This window comes from Kogia breviceps, chromosome 7, assembly GCF_026419965.1.
Source record: "Kogia breviceps isolate mKogBre1 chromosome 7, mKogBre1 haplotype 1, whole genome shotgun sequence".
Taxonomy (NCBI): Eukaryota; Metazoa; Chordata; class Mammalia; order Artiodactyla; family Physeteridae; genus Kogia; species Kogia breviceps.
Genome location: NC_081316.1, coordinates 80023111 through 80051096, shown reverse-complemented (window position 1 = coordinate 80051096; position 27986 = coordinate 80023111). Strand labels below are relative to the sequence as shown.

At 43.8% G+C, this 27986-nt stretch overlaps 2 protein-coding genes across 7 annotated transcripts in view; both read left to right on the top strand.

Moving 5' to 3' along the window:
* The window catches only part of STIM1 (stromal interaction molecule 1), a 220023-nt gene extending 212000 nt beyond the window's left edge, over positions 1 to 8023 (top strand). For 2 of the 6 annotated variants that reach the window (XM_067038771.1, XM_067038770.1), the window contains 3 exons: positions 1551 to 1620; positions 3770 to 3806; positions 6098 to 8023. In XM_067038771.1, the coding sequence (XP_066894872.1) occupies positions 1551 to 1620; positions 3770 to 3806; positions 6098 to 6142 (152 nt within the window). In that variant the 3' untranslated portion in view covers positions 6143 to 8023. Of the gene's footprint in view, positions 1 to 250; positions 301 to 1550; positions 1621 to 3769; positions 3807 to 6097 lie in introns of all 6 variants that reach the window. The other 4 variants (XM_059068733.2, XM_059068732.2, XR_010841427.1 and 1 more) reach the window with 3 other exon arrangements.
* Positions 8024 to 9586: 1563 nt separating this feature from the next.
* RRM1 (ribonucleotide reductase catalytic subunit M1) overlaps positions 9587 to 27986 on the top strand; it is a 37067-nt gene continuing 18667 nt past the window's right edge. The window contains exons 1-7 of the mRNA XM_059068737.2: positions 9587 to 10028; positions 15937 to 16025; positions 20159 to 20336; positions 21430 to 21530; positions 24072 to 24131; positions 24977 to 25016; positions 25506 to 25668. Of these exons, the coding sequence (XP_058924720.1) occupies positions 10010 to 10028; positions 15937 to 16025; positions 20159 to 20336; positions 21430 to 21530; positions 24072 to 24131; positions 24977 to 25016; positions 25506 to 25668 (650 nt within the window). The 5' untranslated portion in view covers positions 9587 to 10009. The remainder of the gene's footprint in view (positions 10029 to 15936; positions 16026 to 20158; positions 20337 to 21429; positions 21531 to 24071; positions 24132 to 24976; positions 25017 to 25505; positions 25669 to 27986) is intronic.

Below are 27986 nucleotides of genomic sequence, written 5' to 3'. Positions count from 1 at the left end.
CTGAGATGAAAGAGGGAAGGAAAGATTCTCTTCCTCTTTTCTCTTTCTGTTTTCCCCTTCTGTCTTTCTTTCCCCATCCCTACTCCATGCTTCCTCTTCCCCTTAAGCCTCCCTTTCATGTCTCGAAAGCCACCAGCCATAGAAGCCCTGCCTCCCTAGCTCTCCATCACCATGGAACTGTGCTCTCTTCCTGGTGGCCCTTCCAAGGCTTCTGCCATCCAAATAACTGTGTCCTTTCTCCCATCTTTAGGGAGAAGGCAAGGAGGCCCATATATGAGGGTAGAGGAGAAAAAAACAAAGGTGTGAATTCTGTTGTCAACTGGATCTGGGAGTGAGCCCAAGAGGGATGCTCTAGCACATCTCTAAGTTATCTGGTACCCACATACCCCTTCTCTGGGCATGGTGGCCCTCATCTTCCAAGAGCCTGATTTGCAGCATTGATCCAAGAGCTGGTTCTTTGTTGTGTACATGCTTATTAGAAGAAATTTGGATGGTAAAAAGAGTAAATGTGGGCATAAAAAGGCACCTGTAATCCCATCATATTTGAGTACCTTCTCTTTCAGTCTTTTATTTGTGAATTTTTAAATAATTTTTTTATGTGGTCAAGATAATGATAACCACTACCATTTATTGAGTGCCATGAACTGTGTCAGGTACTTTAAAAATATTATCTTGAAGCCTCATGACAACCCTGAAGGATTTTATAAATTAGGAATTAAAATAGGGAAGTAAGTTACTCAAGGTCACAGCTAGAAACAGAAAGGCCTTGTTTCAAATTCCTGTCTTTTGTATTCTATAGCTCAAGGTATTCCTTTTACATGAAATTTGGTATGCTTTTGTTTTCCCTGAGCATTTTAATAGACATTTTTCTCTGTTTTAAAAATCTTCTCATAAGCAGCTTTTTTTTTTTTTTTTTTTGGCTGTGCAACGCGGCTTGCAGAATCTTAGTTCCCCAACCAGGGATCGCACCCAGGCCTGGCAGTGAAAGCGCTGAGTCCTAACCACTGGACCGCCAGGGAATTCCCATAAGCATCATTTTTAATAGCTGTGTAACCTTCCAGCAGTTGGATGTGTTGTCATCTTCCTGTTGTTCCACCTTTATTTTTACTTTCATACAATTATTAATAATGATGTGAAGAACATGTTTGTGTATAAATTCTTGCCTGAGTTGTGAATTATTTCCTGAGTTTGGCTTTCTAAAAAGGCTGGTTCATAGTGCCCTCCCGGACCTTGTCCCAAACCCCTATCCTACCCCGTCCTGCCTGTGCCCTCCCACTAACTGCCTTACCGTCTCCCTTCATAGTAATGTTGGCCCTAGGTCTCCTTCCATTGGAATTGCCATTAAAACTGACCTGGGTACCTCATCTTCAACTTCCCCTTCCTTTTAGGACCCTTGGTGGGAGGTTTTGGGGAGGAGGCGCCCCATTCTCCAGATTGGCCACTGAAGGCCCAGAGTGGTCTCCAGTAAGCATTTCTCCATGGGCAAACCTGCTTCCCACCAGCCCAAAGTAGGCTGGCCCTTCCTCACACTTTCTTCACTCTCCTTGCAGCCCCCAGCCTGCAGAGCAGCAGCATCCGGCAGCGCCTGATGGAACCACAGCATGGCCTGGGATCTCAGAGGTTGGTAGAGGGCGAGGCTGGCCGCTTCTTGACAAGCCGGGTCTCTCTGCGGCGAATGCGCAGCCTTTCATCTGGACAGTCATTCAGTTCTGAAGGCCTCGGGACCAGTGATCCATCTGCCTCTGCTTCTTCTTCCTGCTCCTCTACCACCACCACCACCACCACCACCACCTCCATCACCACCACCATCCACATCCACCCTGTTTATTACCACCACAGAACTTCCTGTTTCCTCCAGATGGAGCCCTACCCTGACCCACCCCCTTCTGACAGCACCGCTGTGATGCCTTGGCATTCAGAGAGCTTGGGGTACCAGCTGTCTCTCTTCTCTTTCCTTTCTCCCTTCCTTGCCTCTCTGCTGCCTTTACCTTGGCCTTTGCCTGCTGGCTGCTGCTTGGTCAGCTGCGGGGGGTGTGCGGTGGGGCACACCCTTCTCCTTGTCCTATCCTTTCCCAGTCTGCGACTCCTCCTTAAGGTCAACCTAACTCCCTAAGCTTTTCTTCCCTTCTCTGTTTGGGGTTTGCTGACTCTAAAAATGAGTAACAACCCCCCTCCCTCACCGTCCTATAGCACCTTGGCCTAAACGTTCACATCTGTTATCTCAATGGAGTCCTCACTTCCTTCACTCCCTCAGCAAACATTTATTGATACCTACTCTGCCAGTCTCTGCTGGGCATGGGGCTTCGTAGCTGACAAGATACAATCCCAGCCATCAAGAATTGCAGTCTGGTCTGGGAGAGGTACATAAGTGATTCTGGAACAGTTTGATAAGTGCTAAGGGGGTGTTGAAGAAGGAACGGCTAACAGTGTGAACCTGGGTGGAATGCTTCACAAGAGAGATGACATTTGTGCTGGCACCCTGTGTGCAGGCAAAGGAGAAAGTGTATTCTAGGCAGAGGAAACACATGCACAGGCATAGAGTTTCAAGAGAATCTAATCTATGTGTGGTTAGAACAGTGGCTATGTGTTGGTGGGAAGGGGTAGTAGATGAAGCTAGAATGAGGAGGGGTTCTGAAAGGCCACGGGCTTTGGCCATTACCCTTTAGAAGACGGAGAACTGCAAAGGGGTTTTTAGAAGAAAGTGAATTAGTCATATTTGCATTTTACAAGTAACATTTTAGTGGCCTGTATAAAGGAAAGAATGGGGAGACTACAGGAATTTGGAAGTCATTGCAGTAGGCCATCAGGGGAGGTAACAAGGTCTTGGTATAGAAACGAGAGTATTAATTTGGTAACTGGCTTTGAGGGGTGGAGGAGAGGAAGGAGTGTAGGATGATGCCCAGGTTTCTAGCTTGGGTGACTGAATGGATGTAGTACCTTCATGGAATTACTCTTCAGAAGTGGGGAAACAGATTTAGGGGTTTTGGACAAGCGAGGTTTATAGGTCGGGCCTGTGTTAAAACACTCATGTCTGAGAAGGAAGTTAAGATTCTGGAAGGTAAAGTAATTTTCCCCAGGTCCCAAAGCTAATTAGGAGCAGAACACAGACTAGGATTTGGCTTTCCATTCCAGGACACTCTGTTGGATATTTTTGTCCTTTCACAAGGTCTCAGTAAGTAAACTGTATAAGAACTGATGAAAGGCTTTCTCCCATGGCCTGGTCAGGCAGCTGCAGGGACTTTCCCTGCTAATAGCTCTAGGTGATAGGCTAGGGTCAGAGATAGTAGCCTTGACCTCGCCTGAACAAGCTTAGAGGACCCTCAGGAAGTCCCTCTCCTCTGGAAGGACCTCTCATCTCTGAACCCGTGACCACGGCTCAATCCTGGCCTCTGGGTTGCAGCCGGCTTACCCTGTTGCTTCCTTTTGGTCCTGCCTCACCCTGGATACCAATCTCTCTAGCTCTGCCCCTCGAACCTCTGGATAATTATCCTTGAAGGCTGTTCCTTTCTCTTTCACAAAAGGAGAGCCTTTACTAGAAGCAGAGCTGCTCATCTTCATCCTCATCCTCATCTTCATCCAAAAGCCTAGGCAGGGAGACTGCCCTTCCCAATACAGATGGAGAGGACTGAAGTGGGTTGGGGGCACTAGAGGATGCTGTGAATCTCACTCTCCAAGGTCCAGGCTGAGGGCAGTGGGGAGGGAGGATGGGGAAGTACGTGCCTCTGCCTGGCCTGTTCACTACTGAATTTTCTTTTGCACCATGCATCAGAGGATCGTCTCTAAAGGCAAACAGGCTCTCTAGTAAGGTTAGTAGCTTGGGGTGGGAGCCCAAGGCAGCCCAGCCTTTGGGGAGGGACACCCGTGACCTGAATTGTCTCAAAGATTCAGGGAGGGAAGGTGAGCTTGCCTCAGTGGGCCTTTCCCCTCCTGTATTGACCCGGGCTTCCTCCCACGTTCTTTTCTTGCTTTGGAAGTCTCAGCTTTCGTTGATGATGGAGGCACAGAGGGTTGGGAATCATGACCAAATGGGGCAGTGGGCCAGGAGGAGTGAGTCTGGGTAGACCCAAACCTCTTGACCTCTTGTCCTTCCTTGGCATTAGAAAGGTAGGCTCCTAGGATCCTCACCTCCTCAGCCTAGAGGGCCCCTCATCCCAGTGTGGCTGCTCCCAAGAATTTCCTTGGCACCATGCTCAGTGGTTCATACCTGTGTGGAAAAGGCAGGATACAGAGAGGATCATCTTGGGACTTAGAGAAACAAGGACACATATAGATAGAAGCAAGGACACCATCAGAAATATGAAAGCAAATATGAGACAGTTCATAAACACTAGAGTAGGTGGCTGAAACAGTATTTGGAATGGGAGTTGGAGCTGGGATTGTTCTCTGCTATCCCCTGTCTTCAGGAAGGTACTGGCCCACAGCGTGGCTGTTAATTGTTTCCTGCTGAGAATTAAACCTATAATAACTATTAGCCAACCTCCTGCTTTTGCCTGTTTTTGGAGCCTGGTGCCCTCCCTAATTTTTCCACCCACAGCCTCCTTCTTTCCGGGTCCTGCTGTGCTCTCCTCTCCCACTCATGACCCTTCCTTTGGTTTCCTGACTTGGATGTTTAAACATTTCCCTTAGCCCTCTGCCTCTGCCTCTGCCATGGGTTCTCAGGCCTCTGGGAAAGGAGAAGGAGGATTATGGGATTGGCAGGGGACTCCCATATCTACCCTTTGGTCTACAGAGGCAGGAGGTGTGGAGTCCAGAATTAGTTCATGGTCTTCTTAGGAACAGCCAGCCCCTTAAAGGGTCTCGACTATCCTGGACTGCCTCTGTGTGTACATGTCCAGTGTGCAGTGCCGTGTCCCTGTAGCTCAGCCTTGCAAAGAAGCTTCTTGTGACTGGCCCACGGAAGGGTCTTCCTGCTTGACTGGCCTCATCATCTTCATTCCCACAATACTTTCTACATTTTCAAGTGCTTTGCCAACATATTTGGGCCTCCAAACAGTCTTGCAAGATAATTGAATTGGTGTTATCTTCATTTGGCCAAAATTGAGGACCAGCAAGGTTAGATGACTTGTCCAAGGTCACACAGAAAGCCTCAGGCAGAGATGGAAATTGAATTAGACCTTAGGACTTCCAGCGTGCAGCTCTTCTGAACCACTGCTCCTTTAAGGCCAATGTCCTGTCTTTCTATGCCTCCCTACATTCTCCCTGTCTGCAGAGCTCTGAAAAAGACCCCAGCCTTCCTGCTGTCAGCAAGCTTTGGTTTGAACTCTGAAACACTTCTCTGTGACCTCCTTTGAATCCTGACAGAGGGTTGGAAGAGGCAGCATCTTGGCCTTTTGGGGTGGGTGAGGGATTGTTTGCAAGGCTGTTCTAACCTTTTTCTCCCCAGGCTGGGTCAGGCTCACTTATTGCATGTGCCCTGTTCCTTGGGGCCTGGCCCAGACTGGATGTGTCCCAGGGTGTGACAGGAGTAAATGGGGGAGGAAGGCATGGAAAATGGTGACTCAGAGAAATATATGGGTTCTGTGTTAGCTTAGGGTTCAGTCCTAAGAAATCTAGCCAGCTATGGAAGCAGAGAATTTTTTGAGGAGGATGCCTGTGGCATTGAAGCCAATGGTTGCACCACTTTAGGGCCTGGCCATTCATCAGGGGTGGGGCGCAGGCCTTAGAAAGCCCTTTGCCAGAAAGATGATGGTATAATGACATTTGTTTTTGCTTCTTGTTTGTCTCTTCTCTCTCCATCACTTTTTCCTCTTTCTTTTTTTCTCTCCCCTTGGTCCTCCTTATTTCTACCTGCTTCTCCTTCTGCTTTTCTTCCTTCCCAATTTTACTCTTTTCTCCTTATCTCTTCTCCAATCTATCCTTATTCCCTATTCCTTCCTTCTCTCTTATCCCGTGCTTATGGCCTGCTCAACTTCCCTCTGTTTCTCATTCTTCCCTCTTTCCCACCTGCTATTCACCCTATTTTATCTCTCCTGCCCCTCTCTTCATCCCCATTTTCCTACCCTGCCCTTGTCTTCTCTCTTGGTCCCTCTCTCTTCAAATTCCCCCCTGCCCCCCATCCTCTATGCGTCCCTTTCTTCCTCTCTGACCTGTCTTACAGGGATTTGACCCATTCCGATTCGGAGTCCTCCCTCCACATGAGTGACCGCCAGCGTCTGGTCCTCAAGCCTCCTCAGATGGTCCGTGCTGCAGATGAGGCTCTCAGTGCCATGACTTCCAACGGCAGCCACCGGCTGATTGAGGGGGTCCATCCTGGCTCTCTGGTGGAGAAACTGCCTGACAGCCCTGCCCTGGCCAAGAAGGCACTGCTGGCACTGAACCACGGGCTGGACAAGGCCCACAGCCTGATGGAGCTGAGCTCCCCAGCCCCACCTAGTGGTTCTCCACATTTGGATTCTTCCCGTTCTCACAGCCCCAGTTCCCCAGACCCAGACACGCCGTCTCCAGCTGGGGACAGCAGAGCCCTGCAGGCTAGCCGAAATACACGCATTCCCCACCTGGCTGGCAAGAAGGCTGTGGCTGAGGAGGATAATGGCTCCATTGGTGAGGAGACAGACTCCAGCCCAGGCCGGAAGAAGTTTCCCCTCAAAATCTTTAAGAAGCCTCTTAAGAAGTAGGCAGGATGAGAGTGGCAGTTGTGGGACAGCTTGTCCTTACCTGGTCTTCTGCCTCCCATTCCCTCCCTTCCAATATACCTGGCCCCCAGCATGGGGCATGGGAGGGGCTGGCCCTGGGGCCTGGGCACTGTACATACTTGCCCCCCGTATCCTTGGGTCCTTCAACATTATTTATTAACTGACCACCGTGGCCTGCCTGCCCTGCCTCCCTCCCAACCATGGGCTGCTGCTGTCACTCCCTCTCCATGTCAGTGCATGTCTTAGTTGCTGTCCCCTCAGCTCAGTCCACCTCTGGGGTCCAGCTTCTGTCTCTGCTGTCCCAGTTTTGAGGTTTGGTTTCTTGCTTCTCTCTGTCTCCTGCTTTCGGGCTCCTCCCTCCCACCACTCCCCAACTTCCCCTAGCAGCTAGTGGGGGGAAGAGAGGGGGAGTAACTTCTGACACCTGTGCCTCAGATCTCTTCCACCCCACCGACGATGGTTCTGTTTGCCCCAGACTGGGGCCTAGGACCTAATATTTGTGGTTTGTTCTCTGGGAGTGTGGTGGGCCAGAGGGAACCTCGGCCTGGAGCTCACTGAGGCCTCCAGGGGTCCATGGGGGAGTGAAACCAATTCCCAGAGAACAAGCCACTAGAGTTCTGAAGAGAGGCTAGGCTAGGGGATAGATCGGAAGAGACTTCTCCTAGTTGGAGGATGAGTGGAAGCCAGAGATGTGGGCTACAAGGCAGTCACCTTTTCTCTCTTCTCTCACCCACACCTGCCTCTCTCTTATCCCCACTCCCCCACCCTGCAGGAAGGTTTGTCTATAAGAGGTGCTGCCCAAATGCTCCCCAAGCCTCATTACTCCTGAGGCTCAGGACAGTGGGCTCCCGTGGCCGTGGGAGCCTCAGCTATGATTCAGGGCTCTAATGGGGCCTTGGAGCTGTGGGGCAGGATGTTGTTGATTTGAACCAAAAGACAGTTTAAAGTTGAAAAATGAAATCTCCTGAATTTCCCAAGTGCCTGCACCGCATACTTGCCCTGTCAGACCCCATTTTCATGTTACTGCATAGCCTGGGCCAGAGGCTCAAGAAGGACTCAGCCAGTTTAGGGAAGGGGGTGGCTAAGGAAGATGGTGTAGGTCAAGGTGGCTGTGTGACCACTCCCCCGCCCTTCCCACCCTCTAGACAACTCTCTCCCTTCCCTGTTTTTGCAATGGCTATGAAGGTATTTTCCCTCTGCCCCACTCCCTGCCGTGTCTTTACTCTGGGATCCTATTTTGGGCCTGGGGTGGGGGCACCTGGGGCTGGTCTTGGGAGGGTGCTAGGCTGCAGACTGCCTTGTACCCCCTGGACACCCTCACATGGGTTTTTCTGTGTTATTTCATAAGACTCTTTGAAGTCCAATAAAGCATGTAGGAGATTTTAACCTCTGCTGGGTTTGACTGACTCTCCTTGTGTTTTCTGTGCTCTTTGTGGCATAGCAGACAGGATGAAGAGACATTTCTCCGCTGCCAAAGGAAAGTGAAACTCTCATACACATTCCCAAAAGCTCTCTGGGTAGGGTTACCAGATGAAATACAGGATACAGTATTTGAATATTAGACAAACAAATAAATTTTTAGTATAATTATGTCCCATGAAATATTGGGGATACATTTTTATTAGCTAAATCTGGCAACCCTATCTCTAGGCCATCTGACCCTATCATATGGCTTCACTTATCACCTGTGACTGTTAGAATTACAGGCATAACTCATTTTATTGCACTTCGCGAGTATTGCGGGGGTTTTTTTGTTTTGTTTTGTTTTGTTTTCGGTACGCGGGCCTCTAACTGTTGTGGCCTCCCGTTGTGGAGCACAGGCTCCGGACGCGCAGGCTCAGCGGCCATGGCTCACTGGCCCAGCCGCTCCACGGCACATGGGATCTTCCCGGACCAGGGCACAAACCCGTGTCCCCTGCATCGGCAGGCAGACTCTCAACCACTGCACCACCAGGGAAGCCTGAGTATTGCGTTTTTTACAGATTGAAGATTTGTGGCAAGCAAGTCTTATCAGCACCATTTTTCTAACAGAATTTGCTTACTTCACGTCTCTGTGTCACATTTGGTAATTCTTGCAATATTTCAAACCCTCCACCAGCCAAAAGATTACCACTTGCTGAAGGCTCAGATGGTGGTTAACAATTTTTAGCAACAAAGTATTATTTATTAAGGTATGTACATTTTTAAAATAGACATAATGCTATTGCACACTTAATAGACTACAGTATAGTGTAAATATAACTTTTATATGCACCGGGAAACCAAAAAGTTTGTGTGACTTGCTTTATTGTGATATTCGCTATATTGCAGTTGTCTGGAACTAATATCTTTGAGGTATCACTGTACTTCACAGGAACCTTGGAACCACCTTGAGGGAAGTAAGGAACCAGTGAAAGGTTTTAGGGAGGGGATGCCACGTGAGATATCATAAAAGTCAGTCTGCCTAGCCCAAATCAGAAGCTTCTACACCAGCCTTGTGAGTCATGTCTCACCTATTCTGACTCCCCACATTCGGTAACCAAGTCCTGTCCATTCTACCTCCACGAGCCACATCCACTGGATAATTCTAAAAGCAAATGGATCATAGCCCTGCCCTACTCAAAACTCTGCCAGAGCTCGTTCCCATTTCCGTCAAGATAAACTCCAAAGGCCCTTGGCCTAGCAAGGCTCTCTGCCAACCTGACTTGAGTGCGAGATTTCAGGCCGCCCGAAGGGCCCTGGGGCTCCCAGCCTCCGGCTGCGGATCTCAGGCTAGAGCTCAGCTCGGACGGCAGTCTAGGGTTATCATCATGTAACAGTGTTCAAGACAAGAAAACGCGGATGGTTGGGGTTTTGCTATTTCAAAAATACTCGAACCGCCCTGACTTCTGCGGTGCCTGCCGGCAAGAGAGGCGGAGCCACTCTTGGCGGGCTCTGCGCGCTACGTCCGGCCGCGGGGCCCCAGATTGAGCGCTGCCCACATCCAACATGGCGGCCGAAGAGCAGCGTTCCCGCCGGGCGCGTCCACAGCCAACACGGCAATGGGAGAGGCGCCGTCTCCTGGGCCGTGCCCATACTCAACATGGCGGCTGCGGGGCGAGGTCGACCGTCTGCTACGCTAGGCCTGCCCACCGGCCGCGGCGCTGGCAGCGTCGCGTGACGTCCTGCGAGCTCTGTCGCGCCGCTTTTGCGTTTCGGTTGGCGGGAGCGGGAAGAGGTTTCAGATTGCCTTCCTCTGCTCTGTGGAGGGAAAGCGCGCTCTGGCCCTAACTCCAGGCCCTGCAGCCGAGCAACCCCTCGAGACTGACCTTCCGCGCTCTGCCACCTTCTCGATCCCGCCGGCGCCTCAGAGCTGCAGCCGCGTCTCGCATCCCTAGGCGCCTCAGCCACTAGCTGCGATGCATGTTATCAAGCGAGGTGAGCGGTCGGGGAGAGGGCGGTGGGTGAGGTACGCGGGCTGCCGCCGCCCTAGCAGTTAGCCGCGCTCGCCCGCCTCCGCCGCTTCCCGCGCTGCCGGCGGCAGCTTCCCGCCCTGTCACCTACTCGGCCTCCTGCCCTTTCGTCAGTCTGTCCCCAACCCCCCTCTGGCCTTTAGTCTGCGCTTCTTGGCTCTGCCATCCGGCCGCATGTCTAAAGAGTAACACCTTCTCTTTAGCGAATAGTAGCTGTGCGCGCACAGCTCTTTGCAGGCGGTACTTGATTCCTCACCGGGCGCCCCTGAGGTAGGGGTTATTGGGTCCGCTTCGCGGGTGAAGATACTGAAGCTCAGAGAGAGGTTCGGAGACTGCACGGTCACCCGGTTAGATGCTGGTGAGGCCAGGCTTCGAACCAATAGAGAACAGCAGAGTTTTATTTGAAAGGCTTAGTCACCTGTCCTAGGCACGGGGGGAGCTAGTAAAGCAGGGGCTCTGCACCCTACACGGGCACCTACCAGCTTCCTGATATCTTTTGTGGGGTGAAAAACGTCAGACTCAGATACAGACATCTCCACGGAGTTTGCCCTTCGTAAGGGATGTGTTGCCGTTTGCCCCAGGAGTGGTCCCAGAGGAGTTTGGGATCGGGACTGGCTGGCCTTACCCTTGATGGGAAGAGATATGGAATTAGAGTAGGGTGGCCAAGACATCTTCTGGCAGGGTGGGGGACCGGGAAGAGCCAGGGACTTGTGTTCTTACTCAACACTTATTTCCCGTTAGGCTTCCTGAGTACCTTCCTTTGTGTCAGTCCTTTGCTTGATTCTGTGAAATTAATTATAAGAGGAGACAGACTTGCCTCCGGAAAAGGTTTAATCAGGTTGGAAAAACAAGAGCAAAACACACACTTAACAGAGAACCATATGACACAGGTATGAACACGTTTTGAGTCGACTCTACTTGCCTCTGTTGAAGCAAAGAAGTTATTTCAAAATTGTAGGCACTTAGTGAACACTGATTGACTGATTGTTTTGTCCAGTAGGCTGTGAGTGTTTCAAAGATGGGGACTTTATGCCCACACTTAGCACAGGACCTGCCATGAATATAGATGCTCATTCATGAATGGATGAGAATAATTATTTTAAAATATAGGATATGATGAGTGTTGTGAGTAGGCAGGTGGTTGATTTGGTTGTAACTAGGTGGCGTACAGCTGAGAGATGGAGAGATGGACAGTGGTGGCGCTTCCTGGCATTAGTATCTTTAGAACATCATTCTCTGAATTTCCCAAGTCTCCCATTTTAGCTGATGAGACCAAAGACCAAAAACCAAAATACATAGTGCACTTTTATTGGTCCATACCTGTGAGTGAGAGAGGAGCATTCAGTTTTTTAGATCTTTAGGAAAAGGTATGTAAGTATGAGGAGCCCTTATGATAAATCTGTAACAGATGAATTGAAAACTTGTGGACATAGATCTCTGGAGTGGGTAACACCTCTGTGTTGCATTTTTAACTTTTTTGGGTCCACTTTCAAATACTGTGGTTTAAAAAGTACTATCTAGGGCTTCCCTGGTGGCGCAGTGGTTGAGAATCCGCCTGCCGATGCAGGGGACACGGGTTCGTGCCCCGGTCTGGGAAGATCCCGCATGCCACAGAGCGGCTGGGCCCGTGAGCCATGGCCGCTGAGCCTGTGCGTCCGGAGCCTGCGCTCCGCAAAGGGAGAGGCCACAGCAGTGAGAGGCCCGAGTACTGAAAAAAAAAAAAAAAAAAAAAAAAAAAAGTACTATCTATAGCAAACTCTAAAAGGCAGGTCTTATTTTGTTTCTCATTCCTTCAGAGAACATAATATGATCCAGATGGTTTGCTGCTAGACTCTGCCAGGCTTGTTTTTTCTTTTCTTTTCTTTTTTTTATTAGTTATCTATTTTATACATATTAGTGTATATATGTCAATCCCAGTCTCCCAATTCACACACACCCCCCGCCCCCCAGCGCTTTCCTCCCTTTTTGTCCATAGGTTTATTCCCTACATCTGTGTCTCTATTTCTGCCTTGCAAATTGGTTCATCTGTAAAGGCTTGTTAATATACAACGTTGTACTTAGATTTGTTTCTTTATTTTATTTTTGATCTTTAATTTGCTTAGGGTATCCCCCCCATTTTTGTCATGATAGTATAGTAGCAGACTAACTCATGTAGGTTTTGTTAATCTTAATGTGATTATTCAGGAGGGCAACTAGCAGTCTACCTAAAGTATTACTGAATGTGCTAATATCTTGCCAAGCACCATGAGGGAAATAATAGAGGGAGAAGGCATCTCCATCTTCCATGATCTTAGAGCTGTTAGGGATGCAGGAATAATCCATATGAAAATTGTTAGATAACAGAAGGGAATAGTAGATGAGTTTTTCTCATCTGCTGTCTTGGGCTATTTTTCTTGGTGGGACAGTATCGTATTGCTCAAGGAGATTAAGGTTAAAAAAAAGTTGAGAACCAATGGAACAAATGCAGTGTAGCTGAGTTGAAAAGTGTGCTTTGGGGCTTCCCTGGTGGCGCAGTGGTTGAGAATCCGCCTGCCGATGCAGGGGTCACGGGTTCGTGCCCTGGTCCGGGAAGATCCCACATGCCGCGGAGCAACTAAGCCCGTGAGCCATGGCCGCTAGGCCTGCGCGTCCGGAGCCTGTGCTCCGCAACGGGAGAGGCCACAGCAGTGAGAGGCCCGCATACCGCAAAAAAAAAAAAAAAAAGTGTGCTTTGGAATTTAGTATAGTGTTTTCAAAACTTCGCATTTTACATCATGACTGTGTACACACAGGTGTATATGTAAGTATTTACATAAAACTGAAACAAAAGTTTGCAAAATAATACCTTTTTTTTTTTTTTTTTTTTTTTTTTTTGCGGTACGCGGACCTCTCCCGTTGCGGAGCACAGGCTCCGGCGCAGGCTCAGCGGCCGTGGCTCACGGGCCCAGCCGCTCCGCGGCATGTGGGATCCTCCCGGACCGTGGGAAGAACCTGTGTCCCCTGCATTGGCAGGCGGACTCTCAACCACTGCTCCACCAGGGAAGCCCTGGAAATTAATACCTTTTAAAGCATCTGTTTGCACTCTGATAATCTCTTCTATTCCATATCCTTTGTCTATCCCTCCCTCTCTTCTCCCTTCCTCCCTCCCATCCTTTCTAATTCCCTTTACAGCCCACTGTGTTACAATATTTTACAGAACTGTGTGGATACTATGCTGGGCACTGAGGTTACAGTGGTGAGTAGGCAGACATAGTTCTTGTTTTCAAAGATCTTTACAATCAATTGAGAAAGATAAACAAGAACAATAATAAAATATGTTCAATATTCTAGAATAGAAGCCCATTCATTCAGTTATTCAGAAAGTATTTACAGTCCTTCCTCAGTATCCACGGGCATTTGGTTCCAGGACCTGCTGTGGATACCAAAATCCGTGTATGCTCAAGTCCATAGTAGTCCCTTGGCCTCTGTGGGGTTTGCATCTGTGAGTTCCAGTTCCCCATCCAGGGCTCCAACCAACTGCGGATCATAACTTGTACATGATCCACGGTTGGTTGAATCTGTTCATGTGGAACCCATGGATACAGAGGGCTGACTATATTCAGCATCTCTTTATGCCAGGAACTATTTTGGGTACTGGGGATTCAGCAGTGAACAAAACAAGCTAAATCCCTTTTTTCATTGGAGTTTACATTCTGCAGTGAGTGACAGTAGTTAAGTGTATATAAGAAACAAGTAAACATGTAAGAATCAGTTAGTTCCAGATAGTGGTTAGTGAGATGATGGTAGTAAAACAGGGTAATGCGATAAAGATGAATGAGAAAGTAATCTTGGTTTGTATCCTCGGGGAGGGAGTTGACATTTGAGCTGAACCCTGAAAAATACTAAGAGCCAGCTATGTGAAGATCCGTGGGCTGAACGTTGCAGGTAGAGGGAATAGAAAGTTCATATCCTGTAGAAGAGGCACATCCTTGGTCTTACAGTATTAGCAAAGTCTTCCTGAAGAGAGAGGAATTAAAAAAGAGAGCTTACACCCAAGAGGAAATCAGACAGTTAGTGTTCTAGAGGATTTCACAGGAGGAAGAGGTCATTGTGGGTTACAGTTGTTGGGGCAGGTTTCATGGATGTGGTGAGAGTTGGATAGTGAGTAGGAGTCAGATGTATGGAAAGGTGGAAGAGGGACTTTTAGGCAGAGTAAGGTATAAGCAGTGATATGGATGTGGGAATGGGAGACCCTGTTGGGACTTAGGCTATTTCACAAGGAACAGTAGAGGAGATGTGGTACCAAATTAAGGAAAGCCTGTTTGAGTGGCTAATAATGTAAGCAGGGATTAGTGATATGATAAAATCAACATGTGGGTTGAACAAAAATGACCAAGAGGAATGATAGGCTAGAGAACAGTGGATCATTGGTCCTTCAGCCCCTTAGTGTGCCTCCACTTTCCAGTGTGAATTAAGACAATTGCCATTGTACTTTCTGTCAGTTTCCTGATTAATTTGGCAGCCGCAGATTCTCAGTTTGCTAATATTGCCTTGTGGTGACCTGTCTGCCTAACCAGCTGGTAGAGCATTGAGGGCTCAGTCCCAGTGTAGGCCAGCTAATTAACTGTATTCCAGAGTTAAACACTGGCATATGTGAGTCTGGTTAGAAAAGGAGATCACAGTGGTGATCAGAAAAAGAAGGGCTATCTTAGTTAATATATCAGTGTTTAAGAAAAACTAACTTGTTCTATTGATGATGGGTTACTAGTGGTATCTTATTGTTTATTTATTCTTTATCAAACGTTTGAGAAAGTCCTTGGGCCAGCCAGGACTTTTTGTTAGGAAGAGCAAAGAGCAATAGGATCTAAGTCCAAAACCATAAAAGGACTAACTAGATGAGATCCATATGTATATGCTTCCATATCTCCAAAATAAAAATTAAGAAGTTGCCTCTGGAAGATTGTTTTGAGTTACAAATAGAAAGAAGTACTTCTTTACATGGTGTGAAGTAAATTCAAAATCATTAATTACTCTAGGAGAGTATGTAAGCCAAATTTATCATGAAGATGTTAGAATGGAGACAGGTTTATAAATCATTTAGCATTCAATAAATATTTGAGTACCTACTATGTGGTAGGCCTTGGTCTTTGGTCTGGGCACTGGGGAATACATTGGTACATAAACTGTGACAAAATCTTTTTCCTTTTGGAAATTGTATTCTAGTGGATGGGGAGAGCCACACAATAAACAAATATGTAAGTAAAATATAGAGTATGTCAGATGACCATAAGTGCTATAGAGAAAAATAAAGCATAGAAGGAAGATAAAGAGGAACAAGGCTGTGTTTGGGGCATTGCAGTTTAAAATAGAGTGATCCGGGAAAGTCTTATTGAGAAGGTGACATTGAGCAAAGACCTAAAAGAGGTATAGATAGCAAGGAGCCAGTGTTGCTGGGGTATGGTGAGTGAGGAAGGTGGGAGAGTAGGAAGTAGGAGATGAAGTTGGGGAAAGGGGCACACAAGACAGGTTGTGTAGGATTCTGTGGACTGTTGTAATGATTTTGACTTGATTCTGAAGGAGATGGTAAACCTCTATTGGGCGGTGGTGAGTAGTGATATGATTTTGACTTAAGTTTTAAAGAATAATTCTGCCTCTCATTTGGACAAGATGGGGTAGGGAAATTTATCGCAAGAATCCATCTGATGTATAATGTAAGGGAAGACTCAGTATAGAATCCCTACTTTTTGAAGATGAAAAAATAATCTCTTGGTGAACTATTGGGGGTCTGAATCTTTTATCTATGAAATAGCATTTCGTGTTGGCCAATTTAAAAAGTTTACATGCTGATTACATTTGATTCTTTGACATTGCTATCTTAATAAGTGCTATCATGAATTTATGGTTTGATTCTTTAGATGGCCGCCAAGAGCGAGTTATGTTTGACAAAATTACATCTCGAATCCAGAAGCTTTGTTATGGACTCAATGTGGACTTTGTTGATCCTGTAAGTAAATAGGCTTTATATCTTGGGTTCCTTGCTTCATGTACTTCTTTTTACTTGTCTCTTATCTCTGGCCCTTCACTCACTTGCTCTATATTTTGGTTTGGCCTTGGATATAAAATGTGAATTTATTGCTTAAAACTTTTTTTTTCCTGGGAATTCCCTAGTGGTCCAGTGGTTAGGACTTGGTGCTTTCACTGCCATGGCCTGGATTTGATCCCTGGTCGGGGAACTAAGATCCCTCAAGCCGTGTGGCGTGGTGAAAAAAATAAAACAAACAGACAAAAAAAACAAAACAACTTTTTTTCTAAATCTTGGTCTGTGCTGTGAGTTCTGACTTTTCAGAGAATCATAAAAGTGAGCGAAGAGGAAAACTTGACATTAACATTTCATATTAGAGAGTTCTTTGAGTAAATTATTCATAAGTGGAAAAACTTGTTTTGGAATTGTGGTCATTTGGGTAGAAACTGGTTGGAAATTTCCTTTTTTGTTATCTATGTACAAAGAATACATTATAGTAATATAAAGTAATGTAAAAGTAATATAAAATAGATTTCATGGCCAGCATTTAAATTAAGGAGAGCTAACTATTCATAAGCAAGTTGCTGTGCTTTTCTCTTTCTATAACTCCTCTACTCTAGACCCTCAGCATCCCTTATCTAGACTGCTATCTGTAGTGGTCTCTGAAGTGTTATCCTGGTCTTCCTCTCATCTTGCCGTCTTCAAATACATCTTCCACATGGCTTTCAAAATGATCTTACTAAGCAGAGTCTCTAAGAACCTTCTGTTTTTAAAACCCATACTGCCCCATCCTTATTTAGGTATTTTATCTGTACTACTCTTGCACTTGTGCTGGCCTCATATCATTAACCACCTAGTATAGAAATTAATTATATGTCTCTGTCCTCCCCTAGAATTGCTGGGGAGGCCTGTATCTTGTTCTTGTGATATCCACAATGCTTAACACATATATAATTAGATGCTCGATAAATATTGAATTGACCAAAATGGTCAAAAGAAAATAATTTTATACAGCTTTAAAATATGCTTATTATAAATTCCCCTTTACATTTAGAAATCTAGACAATAATTAGAATAGAATATTAGAGTTGGAACAAACCTGGGAGATCATCTTATTTCATCTTCCTTGTTTTATAGATAAGGAAGGTCCAAAGTGAAGGGGAGTGACTTGTACAAGTGAGTGGGAGTGTAGGAAGAAGAACCTAGGTATCTTGACTCGTAGGTGTTCTATTGCCTCATGCACACATTTCAGAATGCAGGTGTGCTAGAGCTGACTCGAGCTTTCTAGGGTAGATTTAGTTGAAAAAGTCTACGTGTTTTTAGATCTGGCATGGTTATTAGCACACAGAAGTTATTTTATTCTGAGTTCTTTTTTTTTTAACATCTTTATTGGAGTATAACTGTTTTACAATGGTGTGTTAGTTTCTGCTTTACAACAAAGTGAGTCAGTTATACATATACATATGTTCCCATATCTCTTCCCTCTTGCGTCTCCCTCCCTCCCACTCTCCCTATGCCACCCCTCTAGGTGGTCACAAAGCACTGAGCTGATCTCCCTTCTATGCGGCTGCTTCCCCCTAGCTATCTATTTTACGTTTGGTAGTGTATATATGTCCCTGCCACTCTCTCACTTTGTCACAGCTTACCCTTCCCCCTCTCCATATCCTCAAGTCCATTCTCTAGTAGGTCTGTGTCTTTACTCCCATCTTATCTCTAGTCTCTTCATGACATTGTTTTTTCTTAGATTGCATATATATGTGCTAGCATACGGTATTTGTTTTTCTCCTTCTGACTTACTTCACTCTGTATGACAGACTCCAGGTCTATCCACCTCATTACAAATAACTTAGTTTCATTTCTTTTTATGGCTGAGTAATATTCCATTGTATATATGTGCCACATCTTCTTTATCCATTCATCTGTTAATGGCCACTTAGGTTGCTTCCGTGTCCTGGCTATTGTAAATAGAGCTGCAATGAACATTTTGGTATGTGACTCTTTTTGAATTATTCTGAGTTCTGATTACTTGCCATGTAGCACCAGAAATCATTTAGAAGACTTCACTACTCTTTTACTGAACATAACTTAATTGTTGGATCTGAGAAGAAAGTGATCAGGAACAACTTGAGCTTAGGTCTGAAATTTAATTGGTATAGATTTTAAACTAGTAATTACACACTTTTTTTTGAGGGGGCATGCTTTCGTCATCTGGGAAATGGCATTCATTTTCTGTTGGATTAATCTGTTTTTTTGTTTGTTTGTTTGTTTGTTTTTGCGGCTGCATGGCTTGTGGGATCTTAGCTCCCCTACCAGGGATTGAATCCGTGCCCCCTGCAGTGGAAGCTTGGAGACACAGCCACTGGACCACTGGGAAATTCCCTAATCTTTTTTTTTTTTTTTTTTTAAGATTCAGTAAACACATACATATATACAACTTAGAATTTGTCTTTCTTAACTTGTGCATTGTGTGTTTTATTTATCTATCTATTTTTTAACATCTTTATTGGAGTATAATTGCTTTACAATGGTGTGTTTGTTTCTGCTTTATAACAAAGTGAATCAGTTAGACATATACACATGTTCCCATATCTCTTCCCTCTTGCATCTCCCTCCCTCCCACGCACCCTCCCTATCCCACCCCTCTAGGTGGTCACAAAGCACCGGGCTGATCTCCCTGTGCTATGCGGCTGCTTCCCACTAGCTATCAGTTTTACATTTGGTAGTGTATATATGTCCATGCCACTCTCTCACTTTGTCCCAGCTTACCCTTCCCCCTCCCCATGTCCTCAAGTCCATTCTCTAGGTCTGTGTCTTTATTACCGTCCTGACCCTAGGTTCTTCATAACCATTTTTTTTTTAGATTCCATATATATGTGTTAGCATCGTGTGTTTTTTTTTTTTTTTTTTTTTTTTTTTTTGCGGTACGCGGGCCTCTCACTGTTGTGGCCTCTCCCGTTGCGGAGCACAGGCTCCGGACGCGCAGACTCAGCGGCCACGGCTCACGGGCCCAGCCGCTCCGCGGCACGTGGGATCCTCCGGGACCGGGGCACGAACCCGCGTCCCCTGCATCGGCAGGCGGACTCTCAACCACTGCGCCACCAGGGAAGCCCAAGCATCGTGTGTTTTAAAGAGGGGTATCTCTTACAGTACGGTCTTAAAAACAGTGAAATGCATTGAGTTTGAATGGGATGTGGAGCCAGAAGACTTACTTGGGCAAGTCCCAGTAACCTGGTTCCTCATGTAAAGTGGTGATAGTTATATACCCATCTCACAGGTAATTGTGAAATGTCAGAGAAGATCATGAAAGTTGAGATATTTTGTAATTTGTGAAATGTTAAAGAAAGAGTAGGGCTTCCCTGGTGGCGCAGTGGTTGAGAGTCCGCCTGCCGATGCAGGGGACACGGGTTCGTGCCCCGGTCCGGGAAGATCCCACATGCCGTGGAGGGGCTGGGCCCGTGAGCCATGGCCGCTGAGCCTGCGCGTCCGGAGCCTGTGCTCCGCAACCGGAAAGGCCACAACAGTGAGGGGCCCGCGTACCACACACACAAAAAAGAAAGAGTAGCCATTAAATTATTTGATGACTCAGCCCCAACTCTAACTTACATCTTCTCTCCTTTCATTGGAATGATTAAAGTTTGATTCATTTGCTTTCCTGTACTTGTCCTTAGGTAGAATTGGGGCAAAATGGGTAAGTATGTAGCATGAACCCTGATTATATAGAGAGAATTTGAATGAAAGATGGGGAAATAATTATAGAATCATTCGTCTGTTTTCAGCTGTTTCCCTGTGTGACTGTTAAATCTTTGTAAAAGCTCTACTTAGATTTTAAAACTAACTTCCTTCCTTCCTCCCCCCCTTTCTTTCTTTCTTTCTTTCTCTTTTTCTTTCTTTCCACACTTCTTCATTGTATATGTAGTATGCATTTTCTAGCAGCTCTATTGGCTTATGAATTCTCATTACTAAATTTTCCACAGCCCACTATTCTGAAAGATAATTTTTCATAAAAGGAAGTTGTCTTTTATTTTGATATAAATTGATTGTTTTCTTCATTGCTCTCTTAAGGAAGCTGTTGGTTCTTGGGAAAGCACAAGTAATTCTTGGCTTTGCTTTTATAGGCTCAGATCACCATGAAAGTAATCCAAGGCTTATACAGTGGGGTCACTACTGTGGAACTAGATACTTTGGCTGCTGAAACAGCTGCGACCTTGACTACTAAGCACCCTGACTATGCCATCCTGGCAGCAAGGATTGCCGTCTCTAACTTGCACAAAGAAACAAAGAAAGTATTCAGTGGTGAGTCTAGAGGAAAAAGTTAGAAAGAATTTAGTATTCTCAGAAAATTTATAAGGGTACTAGAATGAAACCTTGAGTGTCAATAAGAGAAGTTCCATCTTTTTTAAAAAAAGCAAAGTGTGCAGGTTAGTGGCAGAGGGAGACTAGAACTTCCTATTTCTCCATGCTGCTGAGCTGCTGCATGGCAGGTTCAATGGATACTTTTCTTTATCTTTTTGTTTCTTTTTTCTTTTTGTTTTGAAGCCCATCTTTAGATGCTTGGTGGTGGTGTGGTTGGAAAAAAGAATAATATTGATAATTTCTGGGTTAAACAAAGTGTTACAATCAGTCTTTTGTCACCATTAGTCAGCACTCCCATTTTATAGCTCAGGGAATGTGGGCAAAGGAAGGTTAAATAATTTGTTAGGTATATAAAAAGTGGTATATAAGAAGTCAGCTGGTAGACTGAGAGTAGAAATCTTTCAGCTTTCAATTCGAGATCTGTTACATGGGGACTTAAACATTATATCTCCCTCTTCACTAGATTTATTATAAAGATATCAGTTCTCCCCAAATTGACTATGGATTCAAGTCAAATTCAGTCAGAATGCCAGCTTTGCGTGTATGTGTATTATATGTATAAATGCAGAGGACTAAATACTGCTGTGATGTCTGGAAGAGAGGGCTTATTACTAAGTGTGCATTTATAGAAGCAAAATGCCTGGGATGATAGGTTTTGAATTTTAAGTTGAGTTTCTGTTTTGTTAGGATAAAAAAAACTTGAGAGAGGTTATAATTTCTGTTTTTCTTTATTTTCAACCAGTAATTCTCAATGGGGTTATATGTCAGAATCATCTGGCAGTCTTTTTCAAACTACAGGAGCCTATGCTCACTCTAACTCTGGAAGATTGTTTCCTTATTTAGCTTATAAATATATAAATTTCCTTATATATTTATTAAACATGTGTATATTTATTGAACACTTTCTGTGCTAGGTACTACGGTGGGTTGGGATGAAAAACGGTTGAGAACCACTGTTTTAAACTGTTACCTGAAGATTGAATTAGCTGTTAAGTGATTTTGATATTTTAATTTTCTGTTGTTTTGTTTTTAGATGTAATGGAAGACCTCTTCAACTACATAAATCCACATAATGGCAAACACTCTCCCATGGTGGCCAAGTCAACAGTGAATATTGTTTTGGCCAATAAAGATGTATGTATAATGCTTTTCTGGTGAAAATTTTTTTTTTTTTTTTTTGTAGTATGCAGGCCTCTCACTGTTGTGGCCTCTCCTGTTGCGGAGCACAGGCTCCGGACGCACAGGCTCTGGACGCACAGGCTCAGCTGCCATGGCTCATGGGCCTATCTGCTCCACGGCATGTGGGATCCTCCTGGACTGGGGCATGAACCCGTGTCCCCTGCATCAGCAGGCGGACTCGCAACCACTGCGCCACCAGGGAAGCCTGAAAAGCTTTTTATAGATTCTTTTTTTTTTAAGACAATAAGTACATTTAAAAAAATTTAAACACTACAAGAGATAGAGGTAAAAAGTAATTCTTTCTGCTTTTCTGAATCCTAGTTTTCCTCTTTAGAAACAACATTTTGTCATTTTAAAATGTATTTTTCCAGAGCTGTTCTATAATACATGTATGTGTACCTTTATTTTTCCTTTTAGTGGTTGTGTACTGTGCATACTATTCTTTCTGTTACTTTTTCACTTGCAAGTATATCTTAGAGATAGTTCTTTATTAGCATTTATGAATTACCTGCATAGAATTCCATTCTATAGCTGTATCATCATTATACATATATATAAGAATTGCTCTAGTGATGAATATTTGTTTTCCATTTTTCATTGCAGTGAATATCCTTGTATGGTAGTGCTTTACTTGTAGATGAGTGTATCAGTAAGGTAAATCCCTTAAGTGGAATTGCTGAGCCAAAGAGTATGTACATTTAAAATTTTAGTAGACATTGCCAAACTGACTTCCAAAAAGGTGGTTCAGGTAAAATTTTGAAAGATCTTCTTGCTCAGCAACTTAAAAATTATCCATTTGTGTTTCAACTCCTTTCTTAACTACATCCCAGAGAACAGAAGGGAAAAGATGAGTAGGTCCAGCCAGCCCTTTTGTACACAGGATTTATTTACCATGGATATCTGCATAGATTAGAAACCACTTTTAACTGTAGGTAACAGAATGATTAGTCGGCTCTCTCTAAGTATGTATCTGATGTTAAAGAGACTGAGAGAAAACTGAGTTGTGTGTTGTTCATATGTATAATCTTGAAGACAGGTGAAAAACAAAAATAAAATGACGACAGCAAACACCTGTATCTAAAAAATAAATATTGATAATCAAGTATTTCAGTTCTCCATTATTCATGCAAGGCCCCTACCTGTCTTTTTTTTTTTTTTTTTTTTTTTTTTTTCTGTACGCGGGCCTCTCACTGCTGGTCTCTCCAGTTGCGGAGCACAGGCTCCGGACGCGCAGGCTCAGCAGCCATGGCTCACGGGCCCAGCCGCTCCGCGGCATGTGGGATCCTCCCGGACCGGGACATGAACCCATGTCCCCTGCATTGGCGGGCAGACGCTCAACCACTGCGCCACCAGGGAAGCCCACCTTTTTTTTTTTTTTTCCCTACCTGTCTTTGGCAACAAAGATGCCCTTAAAAACTTAAAGAGGAAGGGAAGAGTTTTGTATAGATTTTTCAAGTCCTTGGACATGGATCCTTATATGGAAACACTGATAGTATTTTGAAAGACTGGCTCCACATTTCTATCCAAAATGATTATTTGTACCTAATTGCTTTTGTTTTCTTTAAACGGCTCTATAGCCTAGAAAAGCTTGTAACAATGGCCAGTTCTGCTTTAAAATATTACTGTCACAGTAGTAGTTTGTTTAAAACCTGTTAAAGGACCATGGATTTGATGAGCCTTAGAATTAACCTATTATTTATCTTACATATTGTTATGTGCAGTTTAAAATGGAAGATAAAAATACATATAGTAATTATATGGCTCTGATACTTTTGGAGTAATAGCTAATCTAAAAACATGTTTAAGGGTGATAATATAGTCCCTTTTATGCTCATGTTCTTTCCTTCTTCAGAGATGTAGTGTAAACATAATAGGGAAAGTTTGGAAAGTCACATATATATTTTTACTTATATACAACTTATACTTACATGTTTTCTTCTAGTCTTTTTTTTTTTTTTTAAAGATGAGATATTTATTTTTATTTATTTATTTTTGGCTGCATTGCGTCTTCATTGCTGTGCGCGGGCTTTCTCTAGTTGTGGTGAGCGGGGGCTACTCTTTATCGCGGTGCTCAGGCCTCTCACTGTCGCGGCCTCTCTTGTTGCGGAGCACAGGCTCCAGACGCGCAGGCTCAGTAGTGTGGCTCACGGGCCCAGATGCTCCGCGGCATGTGGGATCTTCCCACACCAGGGCTCGAACCTGTGTCCCCTGCATTGGCAGGCGGATTCTTAACCACTGCGCCACCAAGGAAACCCTTCTTCTAGTCTTTTAATGTACATGTTTTTAAACATAATTAGGATACTCAATTTATGTAATTTTTTTTTTCTTGACATCAGGTATGGATTTCTATTCTACAACAGTAATACTTAGTGTTATCTCTTTTATATTCTATGTCAATTTTAGTTCTGGAGTCAGGGCTGAAAGATACCAGAGTTTGTGAAAATAAATCTAATTATCTTAATTATGGGTGTTTTTTTTTTTTTTTACCTTCACCAGCGCCTGAATTCTGCCATTATCTATGACCGAGATTTCTCTTATAATTACTTTGGCTTTAAGGTAAATAATGGGTTTCAAATGAATGGGAATTCCTCCTTGAATCAGGAAATACAGGTTTTTGTTTATGTTTTAGTGATACAATTATAGAGGTAGTAATTTGTTGGGAGTTAGAGGACCTGTGGGATTAGTGGGGTTAGGGTGGTGGTGGTTGTTTGAATTAAGGAAAGATAGCTTATTCATTTGCAGTTTTCAAATTTTCCAAATATTACTTCTGGCTACCTTTGGAGTTATGCAGGTAATTTGCCAGAATGATTCCATATTCTACTGTTTATGCAACAACTGTTTATTGAATTCCTACTATGTGCCAAATGCTTTTCTAGGTACTTTTGTGTTGATAAACAGTATTATGTAGTGATTGAGAACATGAATGTTGGTGTCAGACCACCTGGGTTCAAATCTCTGCTCCATTTCTTATTAGCAAGATACTTATCTCTCTGTCCTCAGTTTCCTTGTCTTTAGAATGGGGATAATAATAAAATTTCAACAGCAAATTCTCTTGAGGAGTAAGTGAGTGTGTGTGTTGCTTTGATCAATGCCTATAAGCACTTCATAAATGTTAACCATTATGATGTGGTGATGAATACTACAACTTCTGCTATTAACATTATACGTATTAACATAGAGCTGGCTTTTTCCAGAAATTTTCAGGCAGTCTTTTCCAAAACAAATAGCCAATTGATAATGTTCCAGGCTAAAGCTAGTAAAATGAAATATGCTATTCTTGTCATTTAAGATTATATTAAAAATGGAGGAGATTTAAATAGATTGCCTTATTGTGAATGATATATCTACTATGTCTTTAAAAACTATGCTCTGGAAGTTTTTTGTTGTTTTGCTTTTTCTAGACGCTGGAGCGATCCTATTTGTTGAAGATCAGTGGAAAAGGTGAGACATGAATATGTTTGTGTGTTACATTTTCTATTCATTATATTGAAAATAGAGCTTTGAGCTATTAGCCTTAGCACGTCTATTTAAACTCTAACTTTTTTTTTTTTTTTTTTTTGCAATACCCGGGCCTCTCACTGTTGTGGCCTCTCCTGTTACGGAGCACAGGCTCCGGCGCAGGCCCAGCGGCCATGGCTCACGGGCCCAGTCGCTCCGTGGCATGTGGGATCTTCCTGGACCGGGGCACGAACCCGCGTTGCATTGGCAGGCGGACTCTCAGCCACTGCGCCACCAGGGAAGCCCTAAACTCTAACATTTTAAACTTTAGGTTTAGTTTATGAATAATTTTGCTGCTTATTGGTGTAAAATTTTTAAAATTGTCTTTTAGTGTTCCTTTTTTTGACTCAAGTACATGTCTCAGCCTAGTTTTTCTCACATGTCCCATTATGTGAAAATTCCTCTTTTTTTTTTCCCCTCTTTTGTTTTTAGTGGCTGAAAGACCACAGCATATGTTGATGAGGGTATCTGTGGGCATTCACAAAGAAGATATTGATGCTGCTATTGAAACATACAACCTTCTGTCTGAGAAGTGGTTTACCCATGCCTCTCCCACTCTCTTCAATGCTGGCACCAACCGCCCACAACTTTCTAGGTATGTGTTATCTATAGTCACTTTTAATGTTCGGAAATGCTTTTGCTATGGAAATAAACCTTGACCTGAAGAAACTAGGCAGTTCATCACATAAAAATTAATTTGATATACATTTAATCACTCCTGTTCAGATTAAATGAGATTTACTTTCTGGAAAGCTCTCTTACTGCAATGTGGTAAATAATTGAAGAGAGACAAATGCTGATAATGAAATTTTAAACATGATTGTGGTGATCGTTGTACAACTCTGTGAATATACTAAAAACCATTAATTGTATACTTTAAATGGGGAATTGTATGATATGTGAATTATATCTCAATAAAGTTTTTTTTAAAAAGTAAATACAGTAATTAGAGGACTCTAATCGTAGTCTGTATGAGAGATTATGGTAGTTTGGTTAGGGAGGTGAAAGTAGAGATTGAGAGAAATAGACAAATTTGGGAGATTTGGGAGGTAAAATTGATAGAATTTGATGATTTGGATGAGTCAAGAGTGGTTCCTGAGTTTATGGGTACAGTAACAGGATCTATTATGGTGCCATTTTCTGAGAAAGGAAACATTGGAACAGAGTCTGGTAATTTGTAAAAAAAAAAAAATACACCCTAAGCAAGTTTGTTTTATCCGAGGAACTCAAGGATATGCTGACATCAAAAAGTGTATTAATGTAATTCATTGCACTAACATTTTATATCATTTAATACTTTCATAATAAAAAAAACTAGCAAAATAGATATAGAAAATAACTTCCTTTATTTGGTAAAAGATAATCCACTAAAACTTAGATCTATTGGACCTCTGTTTTCAGCATTGTAGTGGAGGCCTGAGCCAGCATTGTAAGATAAGAAAAAAAGATTGGAAATGAGGGAACGAAACTGTAATGATTCCTGAAGAGCATCTACAGACAAATTATTAGAATTAAAGAGAGATTTCAGCAGAATATCTGGATGTAAATTCAACATAAATTAATCAGTTGAGTTTCTGTACTTTAGCTGTTAGAAGATTTAAGTTGAAAACATATCATAATACTGGAAGGTATCCAAGAATAAATCTAATGAAAGGTGTGTAAGGCTTTTAAGGAAAAAATTCTAAAACGTAATTGAAGGACATTAAAAAACAAATAAATGGAGAGTGATCTTATATTCATAAATGGATTTAATATTGTAACAATGTCAGTTTTTCCCAAGTTAATCTATAGTTTCAGTGTAATTCCAGTCAGAATTTCAACATGCTGATTCTAAAATTTATATGGAAGAGCAAAAGGCTAAGAATAATCTAGTGCTGCTCAAAGATATCAGGTCCTAATCCCTGGAACCTGTAAATGTTACTTTATAAGGAAAACAGTCTTTGCAGTTATGATTAAGAAAGATCTTGACATAGGGAGATTATCCTGAATTATTCAGGTGGGCCCTGAATCCAGTAAAAAATATCCTTATAAGAGACAGGTTGAGGGAGATATGATACATACAGAAGAAAAGAAGGCAGTGTGTAGATAGAGGCAGAAATTGGATTGATGTGAATACAAGCAAAGGAGCCACCAGAATCTGGAAGAGGCAAGGAATATATTCTCCCCTAGAGCCTCTGGAGGAATGTTCTTGATTTTGACCCAGTGAAAGTGATGTTGAACTTCTGGCCTCCTGAATTGTGAGAGAATAAATTTCTATATTAAGCCACTGAGTTAGTGGTATTTGTTAGGACAGCTACAGGAAACTAATATAAATAGCAGGACAGTTTTGTTTTGTTTTGTTTTGTTTTTTGCGGTATGCGGGCCTCTCACTGTTGTGGCCTCTCCGGTCGCGGAGCACAGACTCTGGACGCACAGGCTCAGCGGCCATGGCTCACGGGCCCAGCTGCTCCGCGGCATGTGGGATCTTCCCGGACCGGGGCATGAACCCGTGTCCCCTGCATCGGCAGGCGGACTCTCAACCACTGCACCACCAGGGAAGCCCAGCAAGACAGTTTTGAAGAAAAAGTCCTACCAGATTTCAGGACCACTATAAACCCATGGTTTGTCTATGCCAGAGTAAATACCATACTTTGTGATATTTACTCTGGGATAGTGTAGTATTTGCTCTGGCCACTGGAACATAATACCATACTTTGTGATATTTACTCTGGGATAGTGTAGCATTTGCTCTGGCCACTGGAACATAACAAACCAGGGAAGCCCAGCAAGACAGTTTTGAAGAAAAAGTCCTACCAGATTTCAGGACCACTATAAACCCATGGTTTGTCTATGCCAGAGTAAATACCATACTTTGTGATATTTACTCTGGGATAGTGTAGTATTTGCTCTGGCCACTGGAACATAACAGAGAGC